This window comes from Aureococcus anophagefferens (genome assembly GCF_000186865.1).
Source record: "Aureococcus anophagefferens unplaced genomic scaffold AURANscaffold_127, whole genome shotgun sequence".
In the NCBI taxonomy this organism is placed as follows: domain Eukaryota; class Pelagophyceae; order Pelagomonadales; family Pelagomonadaceae; genus Aureococcus; species Aureococcus anophagefferens.
Window position 1 is genome coordinate 1 of NW_008705675.1, and position 11,469 is coordinate 11,469.

At 72.4% G+C, this 11,469-nt stretch overlaps 2 protein-coding genes across 2 annotated transcripts in view; one reads left to right on the forward strand and one right to left on the reverse strand.

Annotated features, from left to right (window-relative positions):
* Positions 1–322: 322 nt before the first annotated feature.
* Positions 323–1,012, reverse strand: AURANDRAFT_16553 (hypothetical protein; the record flags this gene model as incomplete). Its single annotated transcript, XM_009044087.1, has 1 exon — positions 323–1,012. A coding segment is annotated over one exon (690 nt), but the record flags the coding sequence as incomplete, so codon positions are not given.
* A 1,091-nt stretch (positions 1,013–2,103) lies between these two features.
* The window catches only part of AURANDRAFT_72806 (hypothetical protein), a gene marked incomplete at both ends in the record, with an annotated part of 14,193 nt that continues 4,827 nt past the window's right edge, over positions 2,104–11,469 (forward strand). Inside the window, 3 exons of the mRNA XM_009044086.1 lie at positions 2,104–7,314; positions 7,918–8,024; positions 8,653–8,923. Coding sequence (XP_009042334.1) covers positions 2,104–7,314; positions 7,918–8,024; positions 8,653–8,923 — 5,589 coding nt within the window. The remainder of the gene's footprint in view (positions 7,315–7,917; positions 8,025–8,652; positions 8,924–11,469) is intronic.

An 11,469-nucleotide genomic window follows, 5' to 3' on the forward strand; every position in this document is an offset into this window, starting at 1 on the left:
CGCACGTTGCAGGCCGGCAGTTTCGCGACGGCGCTGCTCATCGGCGCGACGCAGCTCCAGCTCGCGCTGCGCTACGGTTTTCCGGCGCCGCAGCTCGGCGACTCGCCGGAGACGGACATGGTGCTGCTGCGGACGCTCGACGACCTGCTCCGCGACGTCGCCACGGAGGCGCTCACGCTCCTGAGCTGGCGCGTCGCGCGGACGGAGCTGTCGCGCCTCGATAGCGATCCGACGGCCTAGGGTGTAATAAGGGTTGGTAGTTCCCAGCGGCTACCGGTCGCTGAGGTACGTCTAGATCTCGGTCTAAGGTTACCCGCTACTTGCCGTAGCGGCGCTGCCGCCGCGCGTACTCGTCGAGGACGGCGTCGAAGTCGTCCTCGGCGAGCTCGGGCCAGTGCTTGTCGAGGAAGACGAGCTCCGTGTAGGCCATCTGCCAGAGGAGGAAGTTCGAGAGCCGCCGCTCGCCGGACGTGCGCACGAGCAGGTCCGGCGGCGACCGCAGCGCGAGGGCGGCGCCGAGGGACGCCTCGTCGACGTCGCCCGCGTCGATCTCGCCGGCGGCGACGCGCTCCGCGAGCTTTCGCGCGGCGCTCGCTATTTCCCCTCGCGCTCCGTACGACACCGCGAGGTGGAGCGTCAGCGCCGCGTCGGCGAAGGCCGTCTCCGTTTCGAGCGTCTCCAGCGCCGCGCGCACGTCGGCGGGCAGGCGGGTCGCGTCCGTGCAGAGCACGTCGCATCGGACGCGCTTCTCGCGCGCGTGTTTCAAAATCTCGGCGCATTGGTCGACGAACGTCCGCATGAGCAGCGCGACCTCCGCGGAGTCCCGGTGCCAGTTCTCCGTGCTGAACGCGAAGGCCGTCACCTCCGCGACGCCCGCGCGCAGGCACCAGTCGACGACCTCGCCGAGCTTGCGGCCGCCGGCCGCGTGGCCCTCGAGCCGCCGCGCGGGCCCGAACCGCTTCGCGCCGAAGCGCCGGTTCCCGTCCATGATGAAGGCGACGTGCGCGGGCAGGATGCGCCGCTGGCGGGGTTGCTGCGGCGTCTGCGGAGCGCTGCGGGCCTTGGCCCGCCGCACTAGGACCAATGCGAGGAGCGAGGCGCCCAGGAGCGGCGCGGCGGCCGCCGGGAGCCAGTCCATGGCGTCGCACGGTTTTTTCTAGTGCGCGTTAAAAGTCCTGCGAGTCGTCGCGGTCGACGGCGCGTTGCGGCGCGCCTCGAACGGCTCGGGACGCGACGCGCGGCGGCCGACTGCGGCCCACGTCGCCAGGCTTTAGCGGCTCGTTTGCCGCAAGCTCGGCTTCGCCAAGCCTCTCGTTGCGCCAAGGGGATATAAATCTACTATTTATTACCCCTTAGGGGCCCCTAGGCAACGCGCGGTCCCGGCGTCCTTTGCTCCGTCCGCCGCCGGTCTCGGCCGCGTTCCGCGGCGTCTCGGCCGCGTCCCGGAAGTCGCGTCCCGCGGGTCCGGCCCGGGTCCCGCGCGCGTCCCGGCCGCGTCCCGGGCCGCGTCCCGCGTCCGGCGTCTCGGGCGGCGTCCGTGCGGGTCCCGGCGGAATCCCGCCCGCGTCCCGCGTGGGTCCCGGCGCGCGTCCCGCCGATGTCCGTCGCGTCTCGGCCGCGTCCCGGGGTCGGCGTCCCGGGCGTCCCGGCGCGCGTCCCGGCCGCGTCCGCCGGGAGTCTTCCGCGTCCCGGTGCGGTCTCGGGCGGGTCCCGGGTCCCGGCGACGTCCCGCGCGTCTCGCCGGGTCTCGGTAGCGTCCGCCGCGTCTCTGGCCACGTCCTTCCAGGTCCCGGCCAGGTCCTCCGGCGTCTCGGCGGCGTCCCGGAAGCCGGACGGGCGCGAGCCCCGGCCAAGACGAGCGCGGGACGCGAGCAGGACGCAGGACGCGGCCAAGACAATGGCCGAGCTTCGGCAAGACGCCGCGAGTTTCGAAACCCGTGGAAAGCGCCGCTCCTCGCGCTCCTTCGGCGCCGAGGCCCGGCCCCGCGGCGTCCGTCGGGCCCGGCGGCCACACAGGCGCCCGGGGGCGACGGCGGGGCGCCGCGGCGCGACCGGCGTCGTCACAAAGGGCGCGGCGATCGGCAGCGAAGCCCGAGCCGGACCATGTCGCAGCGGGGGCGGCACCTCGTCCGCCTGTCCTTCGGCGTGAAGGAGTGGGGCTCGGGCACGGAGCTCTGGCGGTCCTCCCCCGTGTTAGTGTACACCCCGTCCCTACCCGAGCGCGGCGACGACGCGCTCGAGCTCGGGGCGCGGTACTGCCCGGACGACGAGCTCCAGGTCTACGACGACGCGCGCGCGAACCTCGTCCACATCTCCATCTCGCTCGACGGCGGCGACCCCATCATCCTCCCGAGCACGGACGCCTTCCGCGCGGCCATCGGTCTCGCGGAGAAGGCCGGCGACGTCGTCTACACGCTCCTCGCGCGGATTCCGACGCCGTCGACGACGGTCTGCTCGCGGGTCTGCTGCGGCGCCAACCTCGCCGCCAACGAGGAGTTCAACGAGGTCGCCGCGCAGTTCTTCTTCGCGACCGACCGCCGGAAGGGCGACCTGAAGAGGCCCCGCGGCGACAAGCGAGTCAAGCTCGTGTTCCCTAACGGGACGCAGCGTACCGTCGAGTGGACCGCCGCCTGGCCGTCCGAGTCCATGCCACTGCTGCTGACGACGGCCATCATCTCCGAATTCCGGAGATGCATGGCCGTCGACGCGGCCGAGGGCGGCGCGACGGCGGCGTCGATGTGCGCCGCGTCGGCCTCGGACGCGCACGTCGCGTTCCGCTTCGAGGAGCGCGCCGACGGCAAGGTCCGCGTCATCGTCGTGTCGGGCACGGTCTTCATGATCTGGCCCGACATCTTCGAGCTCTGCAACGTCCGCGAGAAGGTCGCGATCGCGCTCGACGTCTCGAGCGCCGCGGCCGAACGCGTCGCGCCGACGCCATTCCACTACCGATGTCCGTTCTGTGAGCGGAGCGTCGCCGGCCGTTCGATGAACGACCTCTCGGCCCTCCTGGCGCACATGGGCCGCTGCTGCCCGAACGACGACGCGCGGCGCGCCGTCGCGCGCCTCGAGCGCCTCGCCGCGAAGTCGTCGCTCGGCCCCCGCGAGGACGCCGCCGAGCTTTCGCCGCCCGCGGGCCCGATGCTGCGGCCGCCGACCGCGTCCGTCGCGGGGCAGCGCCTCGACGTGCTGCGGCTCCGACCTCTCGGGCCCGAGCTGTCGTCGGGCGCTCGGGCCTTGGACGCGATGATCGGGTCCGGCGCGCTCGCGCGCTCGCACCCCATGACCGAGCGCATCGACGTCTTCTGCCGGAGCATGAGCGGCCTGAGCGTGAAGTGGGGGGGCACGGAGTCCCTCCTGTCCTTGGAGCGCAACGTGAAGACGCACGGCAACGTCTACGGCTTGCGCGGCGGCGCCGGATCCAGCGACCTCGACGACCGCCAGCAGCCGACCCTGCAGACCATCGCCGCGACGAACGACGTGCTCGTGCCGCCGGGCACGCACCGGAACTCGCGGCTCGCGCTCCAGCCCTACTCCGGGTCCTACCCCGACGGCATCATGCGGGCCTACGAGGCCGTGTCCGACGCGTGCGGCGCGCCGACGCTCGGCGCCGCGGGCGACGGCGCCGTCCTCGCTCGCGTGGCCACCGGCCAGTTCGACGGCGTGCCCGTGGCCGTCGGCGCCTCGCCCGTCTACGCCACGGCCTCGGACGACGAGGCCGTCGTCTTCGTCGGCTTCTACCCGCCCGTGACGCAGGCCGACGCGCTCAAATTCGCCGACGACGTCGCCCTGGACCCCGCGGCGGCCATGGAGACGCTCATGGCGGGTCGGCAGATGGTCTCGGGCGTCGACTTCAGCCACTTGGTGCTCGTCGGCACGAACCTGTCGTTCCCCGTCGCGAAGCACTTCACGCCTCCCAAGGGCGGCGGAAAAGCCGCCGACCTCCGCCATATCGGCCGGGCCTGGTCGTCGGCGCTCGTCTGCAACCGCTGCCGCGGCACGCGCTGGGCCGACGACTGCGTGTCCAGCCGGCTCTGCGCGACGGGCGAGTGCGTCTACCGCCCGCCGACGGCCGCGCGCTGCGCGACGGACGCGCCCTGCGACGAGTGCCGCGCCTTGGGCCACACGACGGCGAACGGGCGGCTCCGCGCGTGCCGGCGCAGCCTCGAGGCCAAGGCCCAGTGCAGGCGGTTTGCGGTGCTGGTGGTGACGGCGGACGGCGAGCACTCGGCCGCCGTCAACGCCTGCAACGAATACGTCGCGGCGTTCGTCGACGGCTCGGTCCCGCAGCCGCTCGAGGCCCTGATCTCCGCGGCGCCGGGCCTGCGCGAGTTCCTGCGCGCCGAGCGGCCGCTGTGCCTCGTGGACTTCGTGCACTCGCTGCGCCGCATCTGGGGCAAGTCCCAGGACTACTTCCTGCTCTCGGGCGACGAGCTCGTCTCGACGCACCTGCTCATGGCTCTGCGGAGCTTCGCGGCCCGGCCGCACGAGTGGGTGAAGCACTTGTCGACGAAGGCGCTCCGCGCCAAGAACAGGCTCTGCTCCCAGTCCGTGGTGAGCCTCGGGCGCCTGCTCCTCGAGCGGCTCGTCGCCACGGACGCGCCGCGCGGCGTCGCCGTCACCGTGGTCCCCGAGACCTACCTCGTTTGGAAGAAGGACCTGCGCCACAACCTCGTGCGCTCGCCCTGCGCGCTCGCCTGCGCGACCAAGTCGACGCTCGTCTTTGTCGTGACGCGCGAGGGCTCGGTCCTCGCGGTGACGAACAAGCAGCCGGCGACCGTGTCCTTGGTCGCGGGGTCGGGCGCGCTCGCGACGACGCCCGCGACGGCCGTGCCGAAGAAGGCGTCGACGAAGCGCTCCGCGCCGGGCGCCCTCGCGCTGGTCAACCCGACGGGCGTCGCCATGTTCGACAACGACCGCTACCTCGTCGTCGCCGACTTCGGCCAGCCCGCGGCGCTGATCGTCGTCGAGTACCCGCGCCGGTGGGTCTCGACCCTGCCTACCACCAACGTCTTCCGCCTCTCCCCGCCGCCGGCCTACTCCCACTCCAACTTCTGCGACATCGCGGCCGTCGGCCCGCCGACGCCGTCGAGGACTCAGAGCGTCGTCGTCGCCGCGTTCGAGGGCGAGGGCCGCGGGGCCGTCCTCGTCGCCGAGCTCAAGTTCGACCTGTCACCCGCGGCGGCGATCGTGGTCAAGCACCGCGTCGACCTCGGCGGCGGCGAGCCCTGCCAGCTCTGCGTCAACGCGGGCGGGACGATGTGCTTCGTGACGGTCTGGGACGCGACGAGCGGCCGCGTCGTCGCCGTCGACTTCGAGGACGCGTTCAGCGCCAAGGCCTACGGCGCGCCCTTCGACCAGAGCTGGACCATCTGGGGCATCACGGAGGCGTTGGTCACGCTGCCCGACGGCGGCGGCGCCGCGGCGCCCGCCCACGAGACAGCGCCGCGCGTCGTCGTCGGCGCCCTGAACGGCTCGCGGCTCGTCGCCTGCGACCCCTTGGGCGTCGCGAACGTGCTCCTCGCGGGCGGCGACGTCGCCGGCGACCGGGACGGCGCGCTGCCCCACGCGCAGCTGGACCAGCCCCTGGGCCTCGTGACGAGCCCGCACGGCCGCGCGTCGGTCTACGTCGCGTCCGCCGCGGGCCACTGCGCCGGCAGCGTGCGCCTCTTCAACTTCGGCACGACGGGCCTCCGCAAGCTCATGGCGAACCTCCGCGCGATCGGCGAGGCCTGCGTGCTCCCGGACGACTACGGCTACATCCGGAGAAATCTGGGCGCGCTGCCCTTCGACAGCGTGGACGCCTACCGCGCGCACGTGCACCGCCGGCCGTTCCGCGAGGCCGTCGCGGCGATGACCGCGGCCATCGAGTCCATCGTGGCGGACATGGACGTCATGGGCGCGGCGATCTCGCGGAGCGGCGGCGTCAACGCGACCAAGGGCCCCGACGCGACGCCGTCGAGCGCGACCGTGCGCGCGATGCTCGCGCAGCTCCTGCTCCTCGACGACGCGTTCGCCGAGCTCGTCTGCGGCGGCGAGACGGGCTTGACGGCGGCGCAGCTCGACGCGTCGACGTCCATGCTCGACGTCGTGACGACGCATGCAGAGCGTTTCAACGCCCAGCAGCGGCAGGCGCAGGTGAATTCGAGCGCCGCGGAGCTCGGCACCGCCGCCGACGTCGTCGCCCTCGAGCCCCGCGCCATCGAGGACGCCCTCCAGAACGGCTCGCGGACGACGTGGGACACGCGGAAGCCCGGCGACGGCAAGACGTTCTACGTCACGCCCGAGGGCGGCAAGGCGGTCCCGTGGGAGGACGTCGACGCGATCGTCAAGCCGCTGCGCACCGCTAAAGCGGCGCCTTCGGCCGTGCTCGGGCCAAATCTGCGCGAGGCGACGCGGTGCCTTTTGCAATTCTTCCCGAACGTGCCGACGCTCCGGCCGGGCAAGAAGTACGCGAACGTGACGCCCGTGGCGCCGGACAACATGCTCGCGCAGGCCCCGCGCCCCGAGGGCGGCGGCCGCGAGAACGCGGTTCTGGAGCGGTGCGACGGCATGGATGACGGGGCCGCCGCCCTGCGCTTCTCGCTTGCAGCGACGGCGCGGCCCGCGACGGCGGGCACGCCGACGGGCACGGTCCTCGCGACCGAGCTCGCGCCGGGCCAGGTCGTGGTCGTCTTGGCTCCGGCCTCGGCGTACTATGACCACTGCTTCATGTGCCGGCGGCGCGTCGCGACGCTCTGGCGCTGCGCCCACTGCGTCAAGTCGCTCTGCCGCGAGCACGCGAAGGCGGCCGACGACGGGCCGCCGTCCGCGTCGTGGACGTGCGGGAAGGCGCACTCGGCCGCCGCGAAGCGGGACTTCGCGGAGCACCGGCGCGAGATCCAGGACCGCTGGTCGCTCTACCAGATCACCGGCCGCGGCGGGGTGGGGCTCTACCGCATGCGCGTGGGGCCGCCCTCGACGCTCTCTTCCCGCGGCGACGACGGCGACGGCGGCGGCGACGACGACGACGACGCGGACACGCTCTACTTCCTGGGCCGCGAGCCCGGCGGCAAGGACCACCCGGTCGCTGAGTCTCTCCTTAGGGACTCCGACGGCAAGTTCATGGACGTGTCCGCGGCGCTCGAGCTCGCCGCGCTCGCAAAGCATGGGGCTCCGGAGCGCGCGCGACTCCCGGGGCCCCACGCGAAGCGCGTCGCGGACTTCGTCGCCGCGGCGCTCCACGTCGACGACGACGACGACGACGACGAGGAGGAGGAGGAGGAGGGCGAGGGCGACGACGGCGACGACGACGACGACGACGACGACGACGACGAGGTCCGCGCGCGGCGACGGAGCCCGGCGGCCGCGGCGGCCGCGCCGTCGCCCGCGGACGCGCGCGCCCACCTGCGGCGCAGCTGCAACACTGAGGCGCGCGTGACTTAAGCCGCCGCGTCGTTAGAGGGTTACCGACGTGGCATCGGTTCGGAGGGCTGCCTCTCGCAACCCCGATCCGAGTCTGAGCCTAGTCCCGACGACCCTAGCTTCAAGATGCACTGGATACGGCATGGTGCACCCGAGAAAGTGGGCTGCCCACCATGGCCGAAGCCTTGCCCGTGCCGGACTCTTGGCGGGCGCTCAATCGTTTCGTCCGTCGTCGCGTGGCAGCTGGCCGTCTTGATCGGCGACATGTCGGCGCTGCGTCTCTTGGCTGTGCGCTCGGGCTTGCCCGGCGCCTTGATCGCACCCATCAGCGCCCGGGGGCACCCAGGCCTTCTTCGACTTCAGCTGCGCGGAGGTCTTGGAGCCGTCGTTCGTGGAGCGCGGCGCGGTGTCGATCGAGAAGACCGTCGGCGTCGGCGACGCGGCGAGCGGCGTCGTGCATCGGCGAAGGGCACGCCCTCGTCGAGCGAGGCGCTCGTCGTCACGTAGAACACCGAGGCCTCGAAGACGACGCCCACGACGGTCGCGACCTTCCAGCCCGAAGCCTTCCTCGCCATCGACCAGTTCATCACGCTGGAGACGCCGCTCTCGAACGTGACGCCGCGGTCTCCATGATCGTGCTCTCCGCGGACGCTGTACGCACATCGTCACGGAGCAGTACCAGGGCGTCGCCTACGACGCCGGCATGGGGCCCCTTGGTGTTTTCCTAACCCATCCGGGGTGCGCTGGGGTTCGTGGTCGCAATTTCTGTATAATGGACATTCAGCTCGGGCACCTTGGCCCGTAGGGACTGCGTTCCTGGGAGTGTATCCGTTCGAACCGATGCCACGTCGGTCCGTTCCCTGCCGGCCCGGCACGGTCCACTAGTCTGAGAACCTTCTAGGCCTAGCCTGCCGGACGAGGGCAGCAGTTTAAGTTACAAGCGCGAAGTAGAAGCGAAGCACACAGTGGGGGGCCGGGGGGAAGGTGGGAAGCGGAGCACAGAGTGGAGGGGTCCTACGGGAGGTCGGCGATGTAGCACTTGGGGACGCGGTCCGCGTCGACGAGCATGGTAGCGTCGGCGAGGGGCTCGAGCGTCGTCGCCTGCTTCTTGAGGGTGAGGAGCGCGTACTCGAAGCCGTCGATCTTCTTCTGCGCGTCGCGCACGCCGTCCGCGTCGCCGACGGGCACGACTTCCTTGGCGTCCTGGGCCTGCTTGAGGTGGATGGCCGTGTGCTGGATGACCTTGTTCAGGTTGTTGGGCGAGGACAGCTTGTGCACGTCGGCCTGGTCGAAGAAGGAGGGCGTCTCCGGGCCCGTCGCGCCGCCGAGCACGACGGAGACCGTGTGGTTCGACCGCGGGCAGCACGCGCACACGAAGGTGCACGGATTCGGGAGCATGCGCTGCGCGGCCGACGCGTCGGCGACGCCGAAGGCCTGCGAGAGGAGGCTCCGCTTCGCGTCGAGTTTCTCGAGTTGCGAGTCGCTGAAGATGCGGCCGAGGGTCGCGACACTGACCTGGAAGGTCAGCGGCGCGTCCAGGCGCGTGAAGTGGACGACCAGGGCTGGCATCGTCGGGTCGCGAGAAAGGATGCTTGGGGCCCGCGTGCGGTCCTCCTCGAGGATCTCGAAGAAGAGCGCGCCGGCCAACGCGCCCCGCGGCCGGCCCTCGTCGGCGAAGGTGACCGCGACCACGCCATGCAGCGGCAACGCCTTGAGCTTGTCCGTGAGGGGCGCGTCATTGAGGTCCTGGCGTTGGACGACCGCGCTGCCGACCTTGAAGACCAACTTCTCGCGGCGCGGCCGGCCGACGGAAATCGTCGCCGACTCGAGCGCCGCGTTGACCTGGGCCTTCGTGAGCACCAGGTGCGCCTCGAAGCAGGGCGGCCCGCCCGCCGCGCGGTCGCAGTACAGGGCCTCGGACAGCAGAAAGCTGAGGCCGCCGTTCTTGCCCGGCGAGAACTCGTAGTCGACTCCGTCCAACACGAGAAGCACCTTCTTCGTCTTCGCGGCGACGAAGCCCTCGAAGCGCTCCCCCACCGCGTTGCGGATGATCTGCTTCACGGAGCTGAGCGACAGCGTCTCGACCTGCTCCCGCGCGAGCTTCACGACGTAGACGCCGAGCTGCTCGCCGTCCGCGAGCGTGTCGCCCTCCACGGCGCAGCAGAGCTTGACCATGACCGCGGCGTCGCCCGGGCCGTCGGGTCGCAGCAGGCGGGTCACCGGCGACGTCGAGCGCCGCGGCGGCTCCGAGCGGTCGTGCGGCGGCGAGCGGCTGCGGCCGCGGTACGCGGAACCGTCGCGGCGCGGCGGCGCGCGCGAGCTCGAGCGGTAGGCGGCCGAGTCCCGCGACCGGCTGCGGCTCCGCGACCGGCCGCGGCGCGGCGACCGGCTGCGGCGCGGCGCCCGGGAGCGGTCGCGGTCGCGGCGGCGCGGCGGCGGTGGCGGCATTACGTCGGCGGAATTCGGAGCGCGGCGGCTGTCGCCGTCGCGCGCGCGCGACGGGGTGCGAGAGCCGCGCCCGCGACTAGCGGGTCGCCGCCGCCCGTCGCGCGCGCGCGGCGACGACGAACGGTCGCGGCCGACGTCGCGGTCGCGGCTTAGCGACCGCCGCGTAGAGCGCGACGACGAGCGACTGCGTGGCGCGGGGGTGCGGCTGCGCCCGCGCCCGCGCGAGTCGCTTCGCCCGCGGCGGGGGTCATGGTCATGGTGACGGCGCAGGTTGCCGGCCTGAGTGTGGTCCGAGCCTGACATCGTTCAAAGTCCGTGGCCGTCGGGCCGGCGTCTCGCGTCCTGCGCGCGTCTCGCTCTCGAGGCGCCGCGTCCCCGGGGGGTCCGGCCGGCGTCCCGGCGAGGCTCCGGCCGGTCTCGGCCGCGTCCCAATACCCGCGTCCGGGCCGCGTCCGGGCCGCGTCCCGCGCGTCTTTGCTCCGTCCCACCCCGGGTCCCGCGTCCCGCGTCTCGGTCGGCGTCCCGGCCGAGTCCTGCATCCCGCGTCCCCCGCGTCCCGGCCGCGTCTCCGCGTCTCGGCCGCGTCCCGGGGAGGTCTCGGCCGGGTCCCGCGGCGTCCCGGACGCCGCGTCCCGGCGCCGTCCGGCCCGCGTCCCGCGTCCGGCCCGCGTCCCGCGGGTCCCGGCCCCGTCTCTGCCGACGTCCGGGCCGCGTCCCTCGCGTCCCTCGGCCGGCGTCCGGGCCGCGTCCGGGCCGCGTCCCGCGTCCCGGGCGCGTCCCGGGCCGGTCCGGGCGCGTCGGGCTCGCGTCCCGCCGCGTCCCGGATCCCGCGTCCCGGCGTCCCGGCGGCGTCCCCGGGACCGCGCGTTGCCTAGGGGCCCCTGCCGGGGGGCGCCGGCCGAAGCCCAAAACGAAGAGGGTACCTTCCCAAAGCGTCTAGGAACCCTCCGCGGACGTAGGATTTGCCCCCGCATAGAGGTCCTACGTATGATAACCACAGCTAAAGCTTCGCGCACGCAATGACTGTCCGTCTCGTTTTGCACGGGGAGGAGGCCTAGGGCTACAGTTAGATGCGGGAAAATATGCCATATTGGGCGGAGGTGCGGGGACTGGGCCAGGGAGGCCTCCGCCGCGCCTCCGTCGCGCGCCCGAAAGCTCCCCTCGCGTCGAACCAGCGGCATCCAGGAGTTAATCCAGGAGCGGCTCGAAGTTGACGTTCAACGTGACTTTCGAGGGCAAAAGTGACGGTTGCGATGCGCTGCGGCCCCGGCCGGGCGCGAGGCGACGTCGTCCCGTGCGTGCACGGACGTGTTGTTAGACTTGATGTACGAGGTCACATCGTGCGTGTTGTTTGATGTCGTGCGTGCGCTGCGGCGCCTGCACGCCTGCGGTTTGAAGACCGCTGACGGCCACGCACGAAGGCGCGGGTGTCGAGCCCCACGGGCACCGCCTAACTCGCCCCGCAGAGCCCGGAACGAACACCACACATCATCGTAGCCGCTCGCGCTCGACGAACGATCGTTGAGGTTACGAGTTTCGTTCATCTGTTCGCGCGCGCGGCGCGCCGGCTCCGCTCGTTTCACCGAGACGACCTCGGCCGCGATCGCGCGCGACTCAAGT